Genomic DNA, 22,612 nt, shown 5'->3' with positions numbered 1-22,612 from the left:
ATTTTTCAATTTTTATTACTTACCCTTACTAATCAACATCTAAAGGAAACCTGAACAGAATATTTAATGGAAATATACAGGATTGTAAGTATACTTAAGAGATGTTTGGTGTATAAATCATTAGAACGTAAGATTATTTAACATATTATCATATATATATATATATGTTATATTATTTTATTTGATTCATTTGACTGAAAATTTATTATCAAAGTTAACTCCACAACATTCTCAACATGGAGAATCGTTTCGCAGGCTAGCTCCACCACTTTCTTCAACAGCTTTTCTAACATAGAAGATGTTTCAAAAGTTGCCTCCATGGCTTCCCCAATATGGAAGCTATTCCTAAGATCACCTCCACAACTTCCTCAATGTGACCTCCACAACTTCCTCAATGTGGAAGTTGTTCCCAACATTGCATCTATAACTTTCCCAATAGAAGTTATTCTCAAAACTATCTCTGCAGCTTTACCAATTTTAAGTTATTCTCAAAACTATCTCTGCAGCTTTACCAATTTTGAAGTCATGCCTAAGATTAGTATCACCATAGCTTTTCAAAAATAAAAAAGTAAATTAGTCATTCTATTAAAAATTTTCTCTATTTTTATTATTAAAAGTTGATATTTGTATATCAGTATAATACACTGTGACACAATATATATCACCATTTAATAATTTTATTAGCCACGTCAATTTTTAACTGTATAAATAGATAAAAAAAATTTATAAAAATTAATTTACCCATTTTTAAAGTTAAATAAACAAAAATAAATATAATTCTTAATATAAAAGTTTTTATCTTAATTTTTACTCTTTTCCAACATAAAAACAATACAAGATCAAGTACTCCTAATAAAGATGATACTTTCTACCACGAACATTGACAAAAAGGTTAACGCCGAAAAATGAGAATCTACAAAAATTTATTGATCCATCATTACACTAAACATGTTTTCAAGTGGCCCCATATGATCAAACATTATATATACATATACATACAGAAACCATATTTTAAAGGTGTTTTAATTGTAGAAGGAATAATGGGTTTTGTGTTTCTTTCTTTTTTCCAATGGCAGGCCATTATGATGAATAGGCAGCCATTAAGGGCGACAGTGGGAAAGACTTATGAGGGCCACTGGCCACATATCAAGAGGCAGCCATTAGTGAGGTTAAGATTATGCAGGGAAATCCCAGAAAAAATGGTGTCCCTCCCAAAGACCTTGAAGTTAACCTTCACCTTTGCCTTGTCAAATTTCCACCATTTACCATCTTAAAAGCAAAGCAAAGATTATCTTGACTTTGGTTGGTTTGGATTTTTCGAATTCGAGTCAGTTGAATGGTTTTCAGCAAAATATGAATCGGTAAAAGTATCATGGAAGCTCTTGTATTAGGATTCGTATTGCCCTTTGCCCCTTTAATTAAAAATAGACAAAATAATCTATATACATTAGATCAAAGAGCAAATTAATCATTCTCTAAAATTTCATCCTTTTCTACTATTAAAAACTAGTCTCTATACATTAGCATGATATACACGTAGCAGAACACATGTCACTGTTTGCTTATTCGATTAGCCAGGCCAATTTTTAATAATACAAATGGATGAAATTTTTAATAGAAAACGCCAATTTACATTTTGGTCTAACACACAATGATTAATTTACATATTTTTTAATAAAGGGAGCAAAATGCAATTTCTATCTAAATACTTTTTTTCATATGAATTTGAAACAATGAAATGGAAGATAAATGAAAATTTTTAAATCAAGGTGGAACACTTGCGTTCACTTTTTAGAGCAGATTTTTGTGTCAATACAGTTTGAGCTAAACATCGCTTACCTTCTCTATTCAGACCATGAAAAACTGTTCGGAAATTGACGGTACTAGGAACAATCCCTGAGTTTCGCATTTCGGATAAAAGCTTCATTGCTTCCTCGGACTTACTTGCTTTACAAAGACAGTTAATGAACATCGAGTAAGTCTTAAAATCGGGCTCCGGTCCATTAATCTTCATATGATGAAAGAAGTTCCAAGCATCAGCAACCTTTCCCATGTTCATGTATCCATGGATCATTGCGGAATAAGTAATGGTAGTCGGCTGACAACCTTCCTTCTCCATTTTCGCAAAAATCCCTAAAGCGCTCCTGATTTGCCTCTCCTTGAAGAAATGAACTATTAAGGATGTATAAACATGGACAGTCGGATGAATGCTGGCTTGCTTCATGGAATCCACCTTAGCCAATGCTTGTTCAAATAGTCCCTTTCGTAGTAGTGCATGGACAAGGCTTCCATAAACATGCTGATCCAATGAGGATTGTTCTGTCCTGACATCATCTAATACTTCCAATGCTTCTTTGAGTCTCTCAGCTCGACAAAGTGCCCTAATATACAGCGAATAACTTAGTGGAGCTGAGAATCCAATCTTGCTGAGAGATTCTGTGCAGTTTCTAGCTTCCAATAGCTTGCCAACTTCACATAAACAACCAAGATACATTTCAAGTAACTCTTTGTCGGGGGTGTATCCAGAACGGATCATTTCTTGGAAGATTTTAACGGCTTCATCTACCTTCCTACCTTTTCTCCCGCAGAGCGATATGATCAAATACTTGTAGGTACTTGCAGTCGGATTAAAACCATTGGTTTTCATCTCAGTAAAAGTCCTCAATGCAATTTCGGTTAGACCTGTTCGACCATATTGCATTATCATGATCGTCCATGCATCCGATACTAAACAACCCCTCCTTTTCATTTCATAGAAGAGCCTTCTCATGTTCATGAAATCTTTCCCACATCCGGAGATTTTGATAGCCATGTTGTATGTTTCTGAAGTGTGCTGATAGCCGGCTTGCTTTCCTACCCATGAAAAGAAATTCAGAGCATTTTTACCATGCAAACTGCTCTTTCGCAGTATTTCCAAAACAAGCTCCAGTGTAAACTTAATGTTGCATCTCTTCAAACCTTCTTCAATGATCGTCCAATCCTTCGAGGATGATAATATTCTATGCACTTCTTCCATGTCCTGCTTGTTGAATGCATTTGAAAGAGAGTGCACTTGCTGACAATCTGTCCTCTCATACTCTAAATGTTTATCGCCCAAATCCAGGAGGAGCTCCTGTCCTTTGAATCCGCTATCGCTTACCTCTTCAGTTAGTGAACAAAGTTCACTAATTCTCCGCATTTGCTTTACTTTTTCAACATTATCCGTCTCTCTGCTCCTCTCCATGCAAGATACAACCAAACGAAATATCTCATCTCGAATACCTATCTTTGCCTCCTTCATTTCGCATAAAACCCGAAAAATTTCATCTGTCCTTCCAACTTTTCCAAGCTCCTTAATGAATATTAAATATGCTTTCCAAGTAGGTCGGATGCCCCTCTCCTCCATCGAATTGAATACTTTCCATGCTTCGGATATATGGTTTTGGCCAACATGACCTGCAACCATGGCCATAATAGCAACAGTATCAAGCTCAACACCTTTCTCCATCATCTCATTGTATAAATCACAGCCTTTTTTATACTCTTTCAATCTAAAGAGGCGTTGCATTAGATCAGTGTAAGTAGAAGCCGTTGGTAAGTACCCGGATTCCTTCATGCTTTGGAAAAGATCAAGTGCCTTGGAAAGGTCATTTCTTCTTAAGTGCCCATTGATGATAATCTCATAAACCTTCTCACTAACCAGTCGTCTTCTCTTCATAATATCGAGGATTTCCAAGGCATCAGCAATCCTATTGGCCCTGCACAGTCCTTTGATCAGAATCTCAAAATAACGGGGGTCCAAAGACAACTCTTTCTTCTTAAGGTCCCGAATCAATTCTAAAGCTTCCTTAATTCTTCCAGAAATACATAAACTCTTCAATACATAACCATAAACTTCTTGTTCTGGAATCTCAGACACCCTCGTCATGTTATCAGCAACCAAGTGAACTGCATTGTTGTCTCCCGATTTAGCTACACAATTCAGTAGCATCTTGTACAAATTCAAATCAAGGCTCATTTCCTTCTCAACCATCTCCTTGTAAAATTCCATAGCTAAGTCGCCTTTATCAGCATTACAAAGAACACGGATCACCATCGAATAAGTCGTCGTGTCAGTTTCAAAACCACATTTCTTCATGTTTTCAAAAACTTCCAGCGCTTTGCCAATCAACTTTGACTTCCCATATTGCGAGATAAGGATTGTCCAAGTCTTGATATCTTTCTTACAAGATTTCTCCTCCATTTCCTCCAATAGCTTCTCAACCCACCCATGTTCATTAGCCTCACCACCTATATACAGCATGGTATTAAAAATCTCAGTTGTATAACAAAACCCTTCTCTAAGCTTCACCCAGTTGAAGAATCTAAAAGCTAAATGAGGCACTTTAAAGCACCTTTTCAACACTTTCTCAACAATCTCTGGTTCAAACGAAAGCCCTGATTTTTCCAACTGCTCCTCCATGGAAATCAATGCATTTTCAGCTCTAACTATCTTAGTTATCTCATGAACCACTGGACTAACATCAAATTCAACTGAATTCCCCATCTGGGTATCATCCAAAACCATTACATTCTCCTCCTGGGCATTTTGACAAACAGCTAGCCTTCTATACAACGATTTTTCTTTAAACTCAGCCTCCCCGTCATTGACCCATGGTGTTGTCGGGGTTTCATCTGAGGTTATATTAACAGCTCTCGAAATGTCAGTTATTTCATTCCCCTCCTTTTCCACCAACTCACTCTTCTCCTCGGCATTTTGACAAACACCTGGCCTTCTAGCCAAAGATTGTTCTATAAGCTCAAGCTCCTTGGCATTGGTTCGAGGGGTTATCGAAAACCCAGATTCGGTTTCATCTGCGGTTACATTAACAGCACCTAAAATGTCCGTTATTTCTTGGAAGAGTGATGGGATGCTACAAGTTTCAGCTTGGTTCTTCAAGTTAGCTTGTGGGGCTTTCTTCGTTGGTTTGGATGATTTGGAGAGTGTTGAAAATCGAAGAGGACGAAGCTTAAGTCTCGAGAAATGGAGGCGAATCACTAATTGTGAATGAAAGTGCTGGAATTTGACTAAGTACCTCATATTTCAAGCAATTTTTTTGATCATCTCAGCTTTTTGTTGCGCATAAATCACAGCTTCTTATTAATGGAAGTTTGTTGAGTGAAGTTATAGTCCTACTGAGCTTCAAATATTTGTTTGTTTTTTTTTTTGGGTAAACAAGTTTGATAATCACTCCAGTACGAAAAGTTTAAAAAATAATCACTTAACTATAAAAAGATGAGTGATTATTTTGTAATTTTTAATAATTAGATGACTAAAAAGAAAAAAAAACATAATTGAGTGACAAAAAAAAATCATAGTTGAGTGACTGTCTTAACGTAGTTTACACATTTCTTACATCATTAACAATAATAGTTAAATTTCAATTCTGTCCCCTCTACTTTTTAGTTATATAAAAATGGTCAAATTTCAATTTCCTCAAATTTGAGATTTGGGGTCTGTTTAATTCACCAAAAAAAACATTTTCAGATAAACAATTTCTAAAATAGTAGTGTTTGAATAATATTAGGTAAAACATTTTCCGCAGGTTGATAAATTTTCTTGAACTCATTTTTTGAAAATTATTTTAAATAAAACAAATACAACATAAATATTTCATAATGGAATTCATTAATTAATTTTGAAAACTAATTTAAAATAAAATATTTATTTTTATTTAAACTCAATTAACTGACTTAATTATTATTGTAGAATTATTTATTATGATTATTGCAATATATAAATGAAGTCATTTATATATATATGTGTGCTTGGAATATATGTTTGTAAAGTGGATATAGATTTTTAATTAAGTTGGCTAGCATGCCAAAACAATCTCATTGTCCTCATTATATATATAATTCAAACTTTATTATAATTTTAATTTTTTTTACAAAAATGTCTCTGCTAAAATTTAATCAAAATGTCTAAGACAAATAAGCAACAAATTACACAAGATACTTGCACCTTCTACACCAATTGGTTGCCCATAGTATTGGCCAAAACAACAATTTGATGTAATACCCGTATCTTTCTTGGTGTCTTACAATCTTGAGTTTTGCATAACACTTTCTAATTAAAATGTATGAATATGATCATATATGTCAAACACGAAATTCATGATAATCCAACTTCTAGACCATTTGGCTAAAAGGGTGAAATTGCAAGATTGATAAGCAACATTGCACTAACATAACATATATATAATTCCTATTTTTTCAGTATATACAGAGGAGAAGATCCAATACATGTATATAACAAAATAGATGTGCAAATGCTAGTTGCCAAAAGTGAGGGAAACAGAAAAAGATCCAAAATTATATTAAACACAATATAAACATAAAGAACCTATATGAAACTGCATAAAAGAAAATGACTCCTTAAACAAGACTAACTTGTGGGATGAGTGGAGTTGAGACTGAAATATTTGAGCTTGAGTTTCGGAAGCAAAATGTTCAAAATTTGACTCCTTGATCTCCTATGAATATTCGAGATGGTACAACCTGCATTGTTATTCTATCTAACCCCAAGAGAAGCCTGCAACTTCCATAAAAAACACAAACAAACTTTAATCTATGCATTTTAACTAAAATATTGAAGGCAGAAGCTAACAAGGCTTCATAGACTTAAGGTATAACTCAAAGTCCTCTCATTTTCGAATGAAATGCCCAAGAGATAGAAATAAATGTTAAAAGTCTAAAGATTACAGTGATATTGAAAGAACAGGAAAAATTAAGGGCTATACAAGAGCTTCAAGCGAGAAAAAGGTAAATGCACCTACTTTATGCATCATTTCAGATTTAAAATCCTTTGCATCATGACAAACACGTATAAATCATACATTGACTGATTCCTTTTTTTTTTTTTTGAACAAACATTGAATGATTCCTACACTCATACAACTAGGGATTAGTTAGCAATGACAAAAAAAAAATTTAAAAAGGTAAAAATTTTGTGAAATACAATTGATAATGAAGCCGCTGATTATTAAATAAAAAAGACCAAATCGAAACCATCGATGATGCAAGAAACGGTGACAATTGGCTCTTGCGCTATGAATATCTTCAACTTCTCCATCATCGCCATCTCTTAAATCAAAATTTCCTACTTTTATTGACTTTTCTTCAACGAGCAAGTGAAGGAGAATAAAATCGAAGTAAGAGTTGAAAGGTTATCGTCAATTGTCGAGAGTGAATGAAATATTGAATTTGAAAGAGGTGAAACAAGGGTAAATAAAAGGGGAAAAAATTGTAAGAGAAGAGATATCAGGGATGATGGAAATGTTAGCAACTGTAGAGAACTATTGAAAGAGAGAACGACTCCAAAGGTGGCGAGAGAAGCTGTAAAATGACCATTTTGTATCTTTTTAAAACTAAATGACTAAAATGTAAAATTATTAATAATTTAATAACTTTAGGTATAATTTACCCTTAAAAAACCCAAAACAATCCTATCCACTACACCGCAAATAAAATGACAAAATTTAATATCAAGTCCCCAATTTAAAAAAAACATTTCATATATTAGGAAAAAATATACAAATACAAATTATACATCAACCCCATCACAATAAATAGAAAAAAAAATTGTTTATTTACAAAATAATATTATACATATATCCTTTTTTTTTGGTAAAAAATGACAAAACCCGAATAACAAATATAATTAACACTTAAAATTCAAGTCATACTTAGGGCGGTGAATACCCATTTTAAATATATATATATATTCATCATATAATATATACAAAATTGAATGTATAAGAGAATTATTTTTTACATTGAAGAATCCCTTTATATAAAATTTGCCTATTGAGAGGCATTGAATTATCATTATTTGGTATTTTAAGAAGCTGTCGTTGTCGTCGTCGTCGTTGACCATAATATTCTTCACCACGACCTTTAGCTTGCTTAACAATGGCGATACTATGATTTCTCTTCCTATATTCTTTGTTATTTGATGATGGTTCCCTTACATTATCAGCAAAACGAACCTTTTTTTTCGCTTGACATTTCCCATTTCCTAATTAAAAGAAAAAAAGGGTTAAATTGTTTAAAAGGTCCCTATACTAAATACATTTTTTTATGGGTTTAGTTCCTTTACTATAATTTGACCATTTCTAGTCTTCTTTTCATTGAATGGCTTTATTAGTAGATTTACCCCTAAACTATATCTAAATTCTTAAATTGGTTTTTTTGGTTAAAAAATGGAACCTAATAGGGGCGAAGCAGTGAAATTATTTTAAATTATATTAATTTTTTTTAAATTATTGGTGCGAGATTTTAAAATAAACAAAAATATTTACTGAGTAACAAAATAATTAAAAAATGATGCTATAAGTATAATGAACTTAAATTTAATAAAATAGTTTTAAGAATCTTAACAGTTGGACTTGATTGTAGTCATTTCTAGTCTTTTACCCATTGAAAGGCTTTATCAATAAATTAACCCTTCAACTATATCTAAATTCTAAAATTGGGTTTTAAAGTTTTTCTTTTTGCTAAAAAAGGTACCTAAACTATCAATTTTTTCTCATGTACCCAAAAACAATATCATCCAATACAAACGTGACATTTGGCACGTTGTTGTTAAATGATATTGTTTTTGGGGCTACACTAAGACAATTGATAGTTCAATACCACTTTAAACAAAAAAAGACACTGATCTACAAATTTAGGTATAGTTCAAGGACCAATTCACTAATAAAACATTTTTAATGGTGAAGCTAACTCTCTAGCATATCATCTAAAAGAAATATGTAATATTTGTCTAACCAAAACAAAATAATATCAAAATGTATACTAGAGGGACTTCTAAGGTACACTCACCTATTTTTGACAAATTTAGTTACTCTACTATAATTTGGTGGTTAAATTATGTCATAAATCCCTATACTTTTTATAGATTTGGAATTTAGTCATTACACTATTTTCTTTAAGAATTTAGTCTCTACTTTTCAGATTTAAAAATCTAGGTCCAATTGATAACTCTGATTTTCTTTTCTTTTTTTTTTGTTAAATTGGTGGGTGTAACGTTTTGAAATAAACAAAAATACTCACTAGCTAACAATATAATTAAAAAAATGACTCTATAAATATAATAAAATTAACTTTAATAAAATAATTTTAACAATGTTAGCAATTAGACTTGATTTTAGCCATTTCTAGTCTTATACTCTTTGAAGGGCTTTATCAATAAATTAACTCTTCAACTATATCTCAAATTGTGTTTTAAAGATTGGTTTTTTGTAAAAAAATTGTAACTAAACTATCATTTTTTTCTCATGTACCCCCAAAAAATAATATCATCGAATGCGAACGTGACATTTGGCACGTCCTTGTTAGATGATAATGTTTTTGGGGGTAAACCAAGACAAAAATTGATAGTTCAGTACCATTTTAGATAATATTAATAATAATAATATCAATCTAGAAATTTAGGTATAGTTCAAGGACTAATTCACTAAAAAAAGTCTCTTGGAAATGTATATTTTTAATGATGAGTCTAACTCTTTGGTATATCATCTAAAAGAAATGTGTAATATTTGTCTAATCTTTAAAAAAATATGAAAATGTATAATAGGGGGACCTCTAAGGTAGATTCACCTATTTTTTTTTGACAAATTTGTTTCCTCTACTATAATTTGGTGGTTAAAATATGCCATTTTTTATAGATTAGAATTTAGTCATTATTTTATTTTTTAAATTTAAAAAATTGTCTAATTATTAATATTAATTTTTTTTGTTAAATTATTTGTTGTGACATTTTAAAATAAAAAAATACTCACTTAATAACAATATAATAAAAAAATAATATTATAAATTAAAACAATGTTAACCGTTAAACTTGATTTTAGTCATTTCTTAGTCTTCAACTTTTTAAAAGATTTCGACAATTGGATTTTAAACTCTCTTTTTTTTTGCTAAAAAAAACTTAAACTATAATTTTTTTCTTATGTAAAAGTAATAATATTATCCAATACGAATGTGACATGTGGCACATTCTTATTAGATGATATTGTTTTGGGGCTACACTAAAAAAAATTGATAATTCAATACCACTTTAAACAAAAAAAAGGGATCCGCGAAGGAATTTAGGTATAATTCAAGGGCCAATTCACAATTAATACTCACTAATTAAAAATACGTATTTTAAAAATTTACTTGAATTGTAATAAATTAATATTACTGTATAAAAAATATCTTAAAAGTTATTTTTATCGATTGAAATTTAATTCCAAACACTAAACCTACAAAAAATGCACAGTAGAAGGACATTTTATACGATTTGAGAATGAAGAAGAAAACCCAGAAATTTATCCATCTAATACTTTAAAAACCCTTAAGAAAAACATCAAGAAATCATAAATAGTTTCAATGATATATATATATATGAATTACCAGCCAATTCAAATTCAATCTTCTTCATGAAATCAGAGAGGAGACGTTTATGAAGTTCATTTGCAATGAAGACTACACTTCCTGAAACTGCAACCACTGCCATTAACCCTAACCTTAATGACCCACTTTCCATTCCCCCCCCCTTTTCTTTTTAAATAATTGTGTTAATTAAAAAAATGAATGAAAGAATAAATAATGGGGAAATAGAAGGGATCTTATAAATAATGGGGAAATAGAAGGGATCTTTCGTTGCACATAATGAAAGAGAAGAAGATTTTAGAGAGAAAAAAGAAGAAAAGAAAACGATAATGAAGAGAATGATTGAGTCGGTGATGATGGGGGATTGGCTTTTATATGAGTGGGAAAAGAAAAAGAGGGAGTGTAATGATAATTTATCCATTAATGCACATTAATTGTTTTTCCTTATTTGTGTTTTACTTAATTTTGACTTACCATTGAAATTAAATCCACTTAAATGTGCTTTGGTTATTTTTAGATAATCATTAAATTTGTGAAATCCAATTAAATCTGTTTTTTTAGTTATTTTTAGATAATCATTAAATAATAAATTTAAGGCTCATAATTAATTTCCATTTTCTGATTTGGTGTTGCTTAAATAGGACCAATGATATGTAATTCAAAGGGTTAATTGCACGAGACATCCTTAAATCATGGCATAAATGTTAAATTTGTCTCTAAACTTCAAAACGTTATAATTGAATCCTTAATGTATCAATATTGTATTAATTTAGCTGTTAAAATATGTCATAAGTCCTTGTGCTCTTTGTAAATTTAAAATTTAGTTCTTATGGTTTTATTTATAGGAATTTAGTCTCTTTACTTTTTAATTTTCAAAATTCATGTCCAACTGTTAACACTGTTCAATTTACGTTCATTGCTATGTCATTTTTTTAGTTACTTGGCAGCTAAGTGAGTAATTTTTTTTATTTTAAAATGTTAAACCAATTAATTTAATTTTACAAAAATATAATACTTACAATTGGATTTAAATTTTAAAATTTGAAAAGTAAATAAATTAAATTCTTAAAAATAAAAGTTCAAAAATTAAATTTTAAATTTGTGAAGAATATAATGATCTACGGCATATTTTAGTTGTCATATTTGATATTAAATCTTAGCTGGATCCGATGTTCATATAAGCATGTTTAATTTATACAATATTATACTTTGAAGATTCAATTATAATGTTGTAGAGTTCAATTTAAAACTTGAACCATAGTTCTGCTGTTCAATCAAACCGGTTGAATTGAATTTTTAATTTTTTCAGTGATTTATTTAATTTAACCTGCCGGAGTATCTGGCTCGACTATATAAGCAACAAAATGCACATAATTTGTTTGATGATCTGCCTCTTCCTTCTCATATTTGAAAAACAAGACCGTTGACTGGAAAAAGTTTTACAGAGTTAAGCTTTCAATTGACAGTATGAGAAAAGCTCGCCGATTTTAGTAGATATCTCGATACCTTTCCCTGGAAACTTTAATAAAAAAATACAACCGGCTTCGCCCTTGAACCCGATTTTCATAAAAAAATCATTCCTATGGGGTCGAGTCGAACCAGACGTGAGTTATTTCACTGACCCTAATCATAAGTTATCACCAGTAATCCATACAAGAACAAGAACCTTCTCTAAAATGATGGAACCGGTTCCGGTCTCTCACGATCAACTCACGCCCGAAAACCTTTGAAATCAGCTTCGTCGCAGTATGACAATCTTCGCAAACTCGCAAGTTCTTCACTATTCGGATTGGCGCCGGAGCCTCAGTTCTCATAACCCCGTAAGCAATAGCAAGCTTCTCACTATGTCTATGTAGAGCATTTTCTTTTTCTTCCTCATCGATATCAAACAATGCATCGGATGTATTCCCCGTATAACCTGCCAATCTTATTTTCTGAAGAATCTCGTCCCATTTTCGTTCTATCATTTCGATTTCCGGGTGTAATTTATCACCCATTTTAAAGTTATGTACTTTCCCATCAACCTCGATCAAGCTATAACCTGGCGGCTTTTTAACACCTTTTTCCTTCATCATCTGCCTCATAGTTTCAACATTTTCCCACCTGTTTGTACGTGCATAAATGTTCGAAAGCAACACATAATAGCCGCTGTGTTCCGGCAACAAAGGGATCAATATATTCCCCACTCTTTCTGCAATTTCTGCGTTTCTATGAATCCTACAAGCTCCGAGAAGTGCACCCCAAATAGGTACATTCGGTTTTACCGGCATTTCAAGCACAAACTTCTCCGCTTCGGCTAACTTCCCTGCTCGGCCAAGCAAATCCACAACACAACCGTAATGTTCCAACCTTGGCTCAATCCCGTAATTTCTTTTCATGCTCTCGAACAACTCTAAACCTTTTTCAACTAATCCGCCATGGCTGCAAGCAGATAACAAAGACGTAAACGTAATATCTCTCGGTTTTAACCCGGAATTCACCATTTTTGAAAAGAACCAAATTGCCTTCTCTGCATAACCATGCATTGCGAATCCAGCAATAAGAGCAGTCCAACTAAGAACATCTCTTTCAGGCATTTGATCAAACACTTTAATAGCTTTCTCAATACTCCCACATCTTGCATACATATCTACTAAAGCCGTCCCAAGAATCACATTCAAACTCAAATTGTTCTTAACAACATAATCATGAGCTTTTTCACCTAATTCAATTGCACCCAAATGAGCATAAGAAGAAATTACACTAACCATAACAGTTTCATTAGCTTTAATCCCTTTATCTTTTAGTACCTGAAACAATTCAACAGCTTTTTCAAAGCAATTGTTCTTAGCGTACCCATTAATCATTGTACTCCAAGTAACCAAGTTCCTCTCAGGCATTTTATCGAACAATTCACGTGCCATTTCAACATCTCCAATTTTATTAAACCCAGTTATGATCGACGTCCATGAAACCACATTCGGCGACAACATTCGACTAAACACTTCGTTAGCAGCCTTTATATCTCCACACATTGAATACATATAAACTAATGAATTCTGCACATAAACATCATTTTCAAACCCATGTTTTACAATTTGACCATGAGCTTGAATCCCCATATCAATGCCTTCCAACTGTGCACAAGCCCTTACCAAAAATGGAAAACTAAGATTATCGGGAACAATGTTAGCCCTCAACATTCGAACGTAAAACTCGAAACCCTTAATTGGGTTTTCACCAGAAAACCCTTTGATCAAAGCATTGTACATAAAAAGATTTGGGGTTTCGATTTGGGAAAAAATATTGTGAGCATAATTTAATGAAAATGGCCCGAATGAAGGGTTGTTTATACAAAGGGAAATCAATCGACTAGCTGCGAAAATGTCGAAAATGATATGGGTTCTTATCATATAACCATGGATGATCTTCAATTGAGATAAATTGTTGCAGGATTCGAGTAATAAAAGCTTTGGGTTCTTTAACCTTAATGTGTTCAACACTTTGTTGCTGATATTGATGCTGCTATTCATCGTCTGGTTATTACAAATTTGTTTATTTCAGACAAAACCCATGAATTTTTAAGGATGTTTTTCGATGCATTATATTATTTAAAAACAAGACTGAAGAACAAAAGCAGGCTTTAAAAAAAAAAAATTCTGGAGCCATATACAGACATGATATAATGAAGATTAAATTACATATTTGGTCACTCAACTTTAATAAATTTTCATTTTGGTCACCCTGTTAATTCAATTTTGTTGTGCACTCGTTTAATCACCCAACTCTAATAAATTTTCATTTTGTCATTCATTTACTTTTTAAAATTTTTATTTTACTTTTTAAAAACAAAATTTAATTATTAAAAAGATAAAATGAGTGACCAATTGAAAAGTTATTAAAGTTTGGTGACTAAAATAAGTGTAAAATAACATTGAGTTAACTACAGGTGACTGAAATGAAAATGATTGTTAACAACAATGCCCATTTTGCAATTTTTTTGGTACTCAAAATGAAAATTTATGCAAGTTGGGTGGCCAATTGTGGAATTTACAATTAATGGTTAAATTACTTGATGAGTCTTGTATTTGAGGTGTAAATGCAATTAGCCCCTTTATTAGGAGGATTTAATCTTTATACATCAAAATTGAAAGTAAATAATTAAAACCATAAATGAACTGTTAAAAAGAATACTGATTTATCTTGTTTTAAAGTGACGTGAAATTTTTGAAAAATCTCAAGAAAAAAAAAAGAGTCATCACGGACTCCATTGAAGGAGCCATCGTCTTCACCCTCAAGCATGGAACACAACCCAAATAAAACAAAAGAGTGAAAAAGTCGTCGGAGCGAAGCAGTCAACACCATTTGAGAAAAGCCTCCAGCAGTCAAGGTGAATCTATAAATATTTTTTTACACCTTATAATTTAATTATAATTTTTTCATAAATTAAAATATAAGTTTATTATATATTAATTTGTAATTTTATATTTTTAATGGATTTAACAGTTTTATTTTATTTTCATTTAGGGAATTAAAGTGCAATTTTATTCTATATTAATTCATAACTTACTCACTTAAAGATCGAATTAAAAAATAAATATTTTAGAGGATTAAAATATAATTTTATTATATATTAATTTATAATTTATCTATTTATAAGAGGATTTAATTGAATTTTTTTCTTTTTTGAGCGCCATGGCCCTTTCCTACTCTCCTGGATTCGTCCTACTCTCTTGGATTCGTCCGAGTGTCTTGGATTCGTCTTTATCCAATAGGAAAAGAAAAAGGCCTAATTAAAAGTCATGACATTATTATTCCGAACTGAGCCTCTTCATATCAGAAACAACAATTGGTGATTGAAGAATAAAATGGAACTAGACCCATGATTGGGTTAGATCATTGGCATTGGAAGAGTTTGAATAAAAATATAAACTTGAAAAATAGGTTTAGAAAAATAATATTCATTTTCTAAATAGGCTAGGCCTCGAGTAGAATTTTTTTGATTTAGACTAGAGCCTAACCCGAATCACATGACTATATTTTTTTAATGTATTTTTAACTTGTTGAGAAATTTTTATTTTAATATATTTGTGTATTTAATTATTATATTTTTAAAATTTATTTTTATAAACATAATTTAAAAAAGATTATTATAAGCGGGCCGAGTTAGATTTAACATTTTTAATTTAATTTAAGCTTAAATAAAATTTTAACTTCATATTTTAATCGAACTTAGAAAAAATATAAAATTCTACATCAACTTGATTCCATCCAACTCATGATGAGGCATAAAAAAATCTATAATATTCCAAATCATAAAAAATATAATAAAATATCTATTAAATATCGCAAAGAACAAAATCAAATGTAGGGCAAGTTGTGTAGGATGGTGGCACACTCGCCGACAACAAAATGCTTTATTAATATATCATTATAAAGTAGGAAAGTGCATCAGGTGCCAAATGTCGGCCACTGCTAACGTTGTTAATCCCGAAGTGACAAGGCGACCGGTCGTTGTTGTGTTTTTTGAGCCTTCCCATCTTTCTTCACGAAAACGAACACTTTCTACCCTTTTTCAACCTTTTCACAATCATAGCTTTAATTCCGTTATTAGTCCCTATACTTTATAAAATTAGTGTATTTAATCTTTATACGCAGAGGTAAATATGAGGGACGGCCCAAAAATAATTTTTTTTTAATTTAGTACTTTTATAAATAGAGAAATTATAAATTTCTATATAGTGAAGTTGCACATTGACTCTCTCTTTGACTCTCTCTGAATGAAAGTTTTCTATTCAATCCTTTTATAAATAAGGAAAATATAAATTAAATATAGTAAATTTGTATTTTAGTCCCTTAAAATGATAATATTATAAATTAATACATAATAAATCTATATTTTGATCTATGAAAAAATTATAATTAAATTTTGGATACGCTCATGTTTGTACTTTAATTGATCAATTTTAATTTTTGTATTTTCCAAATTAGTTGGTATTAGTCTTTTTACTTTTCAAATTTTGAAAATTTAATATCAACTTAGACAACATTAGTCAAAGGCAAATTAGGGAATTTCTTTTTACTAAGGCTAGAACTGAATTATAAATTTTTGAGAGATTAAACTATAATTCTATTATTTATTAATTTACAATCTCATTATTTTTAAAAGGACTAAAATATTTTTTAAGGTTAAAGTATAAATTTACCATATATTAATTTATAATTTCATTATTTATAGCGGACTAAAATGTTAATTTTCCATTTGGGGAGGCCCCTGCATTCACTCCTCAAATTAACCGCTAGTAGTGGTTGATTAAAATAATAGTATTTGACCCATTAGCTAGATTTTTAATGTATAATAGGTGAAAAATGATAAATTTACATTACATTTTACATATAATAAGATGTTTATAGCATCAGATTTTAGAAAATAAACATAACTGAACTTAATAAATCTAATAATTATCATTTGTTGAGGACTAATATTTTAAAATTTAAAAAATATAGATACTAAGATTGAGGCCTTGTTCTTCATTGCTTTTGGAATGAACATTTTTACCAAAAAAGTGCTTTTATCTAAAAAGCAATGAAGAACAACCATCAGTTTGACAACTTTTTTAACTTAATTTAAGGTCTTTTTTACAGATGAAAAAGCCATTTATTTTAGCTTTTCCAAGCCTGAAGTTCATTTGGGTTGGTATTTTACCGTTTTAACCTATCTCCTTCACGGTAGAACTTTCCCAATTCTTTGTCTGAAATTGTTCTCTCTATCTTCTCTTCTCCACTAGTACTCTATCTTTTTCTTCTCTTCTTTTTCTAATTTTTCATTATGCTTTAGTTTTTATTTTCTGATTATTTGATTTTATGAAATAATTATGAAATATACTCTAATATTTTACCATTTTAATATTTTAATATAGTTTATATATTCTAATTAAATTTAATAAATAATTAATATTAATTACTTAGAAATATTTAAAATTAATATTATATATTAATTTTTTAACAATAATTTATAATAAATTATTTTATATTATTGCTAAAATATCATAATATTGACTAATTTAAACATTATTTAAATACATATTTACTACTTTATAATACCATGTCTAAAATGGACATTTTATTCCCCCAAAACACTTTTTAACAGCAATACCAAACACCTAAAATTTTCAAAAGCACTTTTCCACAGCACTTTTTAAAAGCACTTTTCAAAAGCATTGCCAAACACACCCTGACTAGGCTTGATCATGGTAGCTTGGCTTGAAAATTCGCCCAAAAAGTAGAAGAGTCTGGGCAAAAATATAAAGCCTGTTTAAAAAGTGGGTCGAGTCTTGAGTAAGGTTTTTTTGCCTAGGTTTGATTCGATCTGAATTTACAAAAAAAAATGTTGTTGTTTTGCCACTATTTCTTTACTATTTTGCTACTATTTTATTGTTATTATATGAATGTTGTTTAACTTTTGTTTTATTGTTAATTTTGCTACTATTTTAGAAATATTTGCTTGTTAAGTTACACTTATCTTAATATATTATTTCAGTATATTATTTTCAATTTGTTGAGAAACATTTATTTTAATTTTTTAGTGTATTTGATGTTTTATATTTTTTAATTTTTTTATATAAAAAATTTTAATATGAGCAGGTTGAGTCTACCAAACAAGCTTAAAATTTTGTTACAATCCGGCCCAACCCATGATCACCTCTGAGAATATCTAAATTAGAGTATATCAATAAAATACTCAACTTAAGTACAAATACGAACTCTAATTTACATCAATACATAAATATATATAGCTTAAAATACAGTAAAAGTCTCTCTACTATTTGAAAATTTGGAATTTAGTCCCTCTAACTATTAAAACAGTTAAACTTTTTTATTAAATTCAAGTTTATTATAACGTTATTTTTTAATTACATGGCTATTAAGTAAGCATTTTATTTATTTCAAAACATCGGACTAAAAAAACAAATAATAGTATTAACAATTGATCCTAAAATTTGAAATTTGAAAAGTAGAGAACTAAATTCTTAAAAATAAAAGTGTAAGGGCTAAATTATAAATTTTCAGAAAGTATAAGGACTTGTGGAAGATTTTAACCAAAAATATACAACCTTTTTCATCTTCAACAACCCACCACCTTTCCTTCATTAAAATAAACAACAAAAACAATTTTAAAAAACTTCGATTCTCTCTTATCACTAGCACCTTGTTTTCTTTTGGTTGGTGCCCAACAACGCTTTAAAATTCCCACTCAAGCATTGGGCTCCTTTTCATTTTATCAGATCATAAGATTTTTAACCATCTCCCCCCCAAAATTTTCATTTGGATTTCTGGGTTTTTCTTCGTTTGATTGATAATATTAAGATGAAATTTGGTGAGACTTTTAAGGAATATTTACATGGTGATCAAGAATGGTTTTTAGATAAAGTATCTCATGTTGAATACAAAAGGCTTAAAAAAGTATTGAAAAGTTGCAGAAGGTGTAAAGCGTTACATGAGGGTAATAGCACAATAGATCAAACAGATGGTGAACAACAACAAAATCCCACATTTTCTCGATTTTGTCAATGCCAATCTTGCCCAGGTGAGGTTAATTTTTTTATCAATTTCATTGGTACGATGGAATAATGGATATATGATGGTATTTGTTTATTAATATATATAGATTCCAAAATCTAGTCGGGTGTCAGTATCAGATATAGATATGTATCTAACACGAGTATGGTTAGACTTTTTTAGGTTTTTTCATGTATGTAGAGGATCTTTGAAGCTGTATCTCCGTATTTGCCTGACTGGAGTTTTGGACATAGGTAGTTCAAGAAAAATGAAGAGTCCGAACAATATAGGGGAATGGTTCTAAACCTGAATCAGTCGAACTAATTGAATTAAGCTTGGGTTTTTTAAAATTTGAGAGCTTTGGTTCTTAATATCATCTCCAAAGGATAGCTATATGAACCAGTCAAGTTAAGTTCGGGATTCCGATTTTGAGAACTCTGGCTCTTCCTTTATCCCAAATCGTAAGCATGATTATATGAACCAATTGAGCTAAGTTGGGTTTCAACTTTGAGAACATTGGTTCTCCCTTTGTTTGAAAATATATCTCACATACCGAGTTAAACTTGGGGTATAGCTCCCATGCTTTGAACTAAATGAGTTAAACTTGGGTTTGGTTCTTCCTTTGTCTGAAAGTATAGCTTATAAGCTTAAAACCCAAACATGCCAAGTCATATCATAAGCATGACTATATGAACCATCTAAGCTAAGTTCGGGATTCTGATTTTGAGAACTTTGGTTCTTCTTTTGTTTGAAAATATAGCTCACATACCGAGTTGAACCCAGGGTATAGCTCACATGCTTTGAACCAACTGAGTTAAACTCGGGGTTTTAGTTTTGAGAACTTTGGCTCTTCCTTTGTCTAAAAATATAGCTTATAAGCTTTGAACCCAAATAATCCAAAGGTCATATTGTAAGCATGATTATATGAACCAACTGAGCTAAGTTCGGGATTTTGACTTTGATATCAATTCATAAATTTTCTTCGCAAAATAATGGCCAGTAGGCTTTCATGGTTTTTTTGGAGAATCTTTTAATGAAATTGTTTACATCTTACAGTGTGTGATCAAATGTTCTTCACTGAACTAATGAGGGAAGCAACAGATATAGCTGGATGCTTTAGTTCCCGAGTCCGACATCTCCTCCATCTTCACGTCCCCAGAGGGATGCAGCGGTATGTTTTGCGGTTACGCCAATGTTTCAAAAACGACCAACAAGCTTTAGTGGAAGAAGGGCTGATGTTAATCGAGTATATCACGATGAATGCAATCGCCATCCGTAAAATCCTCAAGAAGTATGATAAAGTATGCAACCATTAATCCGTTTTTTCAATCACTTTCCACATCAAAATAAAGATCCAAAGATGATTTAATTGATTTTGATCTGTTTTTAGGTACATAGCTCTGCTAATGGGAAGAACTTCAAGTCCAAACTGAGGGCCGAACATTTGGAGCTTTTGCAATCACCATGGCTGATAGAATTAGGAGCTCTTTCGTTGAATTTCGAAGGATCAGATGATGGTGAAGCGTTCATTCAGTTTTCCGGCTCGTTTTCGTGCAACCTTGATGAAATGGAACCAGTGATGACGTTGATACTTCCGCATTCAATAAAGCTGGAATACAACTTAAAGTGTGCTATTTGCTTGGTAAATAAGCTCATAAAATTCAAAGTAAATTTCCCATTTTTCCAATGCAATTTGTTAATATAAATTTTTTTTTGGTCCTTTATCTATTAGGAAATTGTTTTCAATCCATATGCTTTGAGTTGTGGTCATCTTTTCTGCAAATCATGTGCTTGCTCAGCCGCTTCTGTGATGATCTTTCAAGGACTTAAAGCCTCGAGCCCGGATTCAAAGTGTCCCATCTGTCGAGAGGTCCGGGTTTTGCTTCGATATACACACATATATGTACGTATGTATTTTATGTCATAATCTTTTGTTTCTTCTGTCATATGCAGGCTGGAGTTTATGCTAATGCGGTGCACATGCTAGAGCTGGATCTTCTGATTAAGAAAAGGTGGGTGAGCCAAAACTGAAAAAATCTAAGGTTAAAGTATGCCATAAGTCCATGTACTATTCCCAAAATTTTTAATTTAGTCCGTACTTTTATTTTTAAGAATTTAGTCCCTTTACTTTTTCAGATTTCAAAATTCAGGTCCAATTGTTACCACCATTAATTTTTTTGGTGTGACATTTTAAAATAATAAAAAAATACTAGTAGTCATGTAACTTAAAGAATATCAATGTAATGAACTTGAATTTAAAAAATAATTTTAATAGTATTAATAGTTGGACTTAAATTTTAAAATTTGAAAAATAGAACGATTGAATTTCTAGAATAATAAGTATAGGGACCGTAGTCCCAAATTGGGAAGAGTATAGGGATTGATGGCATATTTTAACCAAAACTTAATTCATTTTTTAGGAAAAATAATAGTACTTGCGAAATTATAAAATCATTGCATAGAAAAAGATACAATTGGATTGGTTGGGTTGAGTCAATTTGAATTTTAAAAATTTTAAGTCATTTTAGTTCAAAGTTAATTTCACTTTTTAAGTGATTTCAAATCGATTTTGGTTCGAGCCATTTTGGGTTTAGATTATTTATTCGTTTCATTCAGATTTGATGTTCGGGTTTTTTGGGCCAAGCCGTTATGTGTTTGAATCCTGTTTAGGTTGGTCAATTAGATTTAGGTCATTTCAGGTTACATGTTCATATAGTTTCGGGTTCGAGTCAATTTTGGGTTTCGGTTTGGTTTAACTTGGGTTGAGATTGTTGCCTTTTTATGATCATATCAATTAGAGTTGAGTTTGGGTTGATCGAACCGAGTTCTGAAGGAGTATAATCTCCTAAATATATTTATAAAAAAAATTAAGCATACCTTATTAAAGACGTACTCATATCTCATACTAATTCGAGTTTAGTGCATGTATCGGAATGTGTCTCGGAGGCAGGGGCATAGCTGAAGGGGGCAGGCAGAGGCCTTAGCCCCCTTGGCTAAATGGGAAAATTGCTTTATAGCTCTTCCCAAAATTAAAAAATTCAATTCAATCCTTTTTAACCTTTGATAATGAAAAAAAAAATATAATTTTAGCATTTTAATACAAGATTGTTAGCTTTGGCCTCTGAGATTTTATAATTTTATCTTGGTCTACTTAAACAAAATTTTTGGCTTCGCCCTTGCTCTGAGATTCATTTGACGCTTTTCAATCCCTTTTCGTTTTCTTCCTCCGGCCCACTTCGGCCACCTCGACTCCAATCAAAGATCAACAAGTGTAAACTCGATATTTATGTATATATATGTTGTGGTGTTTACAGGCACAAAGATTATTGGAAAAAAAGGGCGATTGCAGAACGTGCAGAGATGGTGAAACAATCTAAGGAGTACTGGGAATCTCAAACCAAATATGTGGTGGGCTATTAACTAGCATTTCTATTTTTAAAAATGAAGCCAATGATGAATATGTTTAGCTTTCCATTAAGCTATGGAAAACAGTGTTAGGCTTAGCTTAGCTTTAGACGTATTTGAGCTTTTAAATAATTTTATTCGAATTATTAATTTTTTTTATGAACAAGATTAATTATTGAATGAAGATTGCGGGTTAAGGGTAAGTCAGCTTGTGGTGTAGTGACAAAATGTTTTCATTAAAATAAACAACCAATAATCTGTAGACTCGAAACTA

The 22,612-nt window shown here is 31.0% G+C and overlaps 4 protein-coding genes across 4 annotated transcripts; 1 reads left to right on the top strand and 3 right to left on the bottom strand.

Moving 5' to 3' along the window:
* Positions 1-906: 906 nt before the first annotated feature.
* LOC107922895 (putative pentatricopeptide repeat-containing protein At5g06400, mitochondrial) lies at positions 907-5,201 on the bottom strand. The gene has a single exon (XM_016853101.2). The coding sequence runs from the start codon at positions 5,057-5,059 to the stop codon at positions 1,760-1,762; it is 3,300 nt and encodes a 1,099-aa protein (XP_016708590.2). The 5' UTR covers positions 5,060-5,201; the 3' UTR covers positions 907-1,759.
* A 2,479-nt stretch (positions 5,202-7,680) lies between these two features.
* Positions 7,681-10,712, bottom strand: LOC107923772 (uncharacterized). The gene is made up of 2 exons (XM_016853933.2): positions 10,417-10,712; positions 7,681-8,038 (listed from the first exon to the last, which is right to left on the bottom strand). Exons 1-2 carry the CDS (start codon positions 10,547-10,549, stop codon positions 7,785-7,787), a joined length of 387 nt encoding a protein of 128 aa, XP_016709422.1. The 5' UTR covers positions 10,550-10,712; the 3' UTR covers positions 7,681-7,784.
* Positions 10,713-11,896: 1,184 nt separating this feature from the next.
* Positions 11,897-14,023, bottom strand: LOC107923306 (pentatricopeptide repeat-containing protein At5g06540). Its single transcript, XM_016853511.2, has one exon. The coding sequence runs from the start codon at positions 13,905-13,907 to the stop codon at positions 12,033-12,035; it is 1,875 nt and encodes a 624-aa protein (XP_016709000.2). The 5' UTR covers positions 13,908-14,023; the 3' UTR covers positions 11,897-12,032.
* Positions 14,024-18,523: 4,500 nt separating this feature from the next.
* Positions 18,524-22,541, top strand: LOC107924167 (probable E3 ubiquitin-protein ligase BAH1-like). Its single transcript, XM_016854477.2, has 6 exons — positions 18,524-18,961; positions 19,990-20,234; positions 20,324-20,575; positions 20,666-20,803; positions 20,887-20,945; positions 22,248-22,541. Exons 1-6 carry the CDS (start codon positions 18,742-18,744, stop codon positions 22,351-22,353), a joined length of 1,020 nt encoding a protein of 339 aa, XP_016709966.1. The 5' UTR covers positions 18,524-18,741; the 3' UTR covers positions 22,354-22,541.
* Positions 22,542-22,612: the final 71 nt, after the last annotated feature.

Source organism: Gossypium hirsutum, chromosome A11, assembly GCF_007990345.1.
Source record: "Gossypium hirsutum isolate 1008001.06 chromosome A11, Gossypium_hirsutum_v2.1, whole genome shotgun sequence".
In the NCBI taxonomy this organism is placed as follows: domain Eukaryota; kingdom Viridiplantae; phylum Streptophyta; class Magnoliopsida; order Malvales; family Malvaceae; genus Gossypium; species Gossypium hirsutum.
This window is presented reverse-complemented; position numbering and strand designations above follow the sequence as displayed.

Coding starts and splice junctions, on each gene's coding strand:
- LOC107922895 (XM_016853101.2), bottom strand. CDS start 5,059: ATGAGGTACTTAGTCAAATTCCAGCACTTTCATTCACAATTAGTGATT.
- LOC107923306 (XM_016853511.2), bottom strand. CDS start 13,907: ATGAATAGCAGCATCAATATCAGCAACAAAGTGTTGAACACATTAAGG.
- LOC107923772 (XM_016853933.2), bottom strand. CDS start 10,549: ATGGAAAGTGGGTCATTAAGGTTAGGGTTAATGGCAGTGGTTGCAGTT. Junction 8,039..10,416: donor GATTGAATTTGAATTGGCTG/GTAATTCATATA, acceptor TCTTTTAATTAG/GAAATGGGAAATGTCAAGCG.
- LOC107924167 (XM_016854477.2), top strand. CDS start 18,742: ATGAAATTTGGTGAGACTTTTAAGGAATATTTACATGGTGATCAAGAA. Junction 18,962..19,989: donor TCAATGCCAATCTTGCCCAG/GTGAGGTTAATT, acceptor TACATCTTACAG/TGTGTGATCAAATGTTCTTC. Junction 20,804..20,886: donor AGTGTCCCATCTGTCGAGAG/GTCCGGGTTTTG, acceptor TGTCATATGCAG/GCTGGAGTTTATGCTAATGC.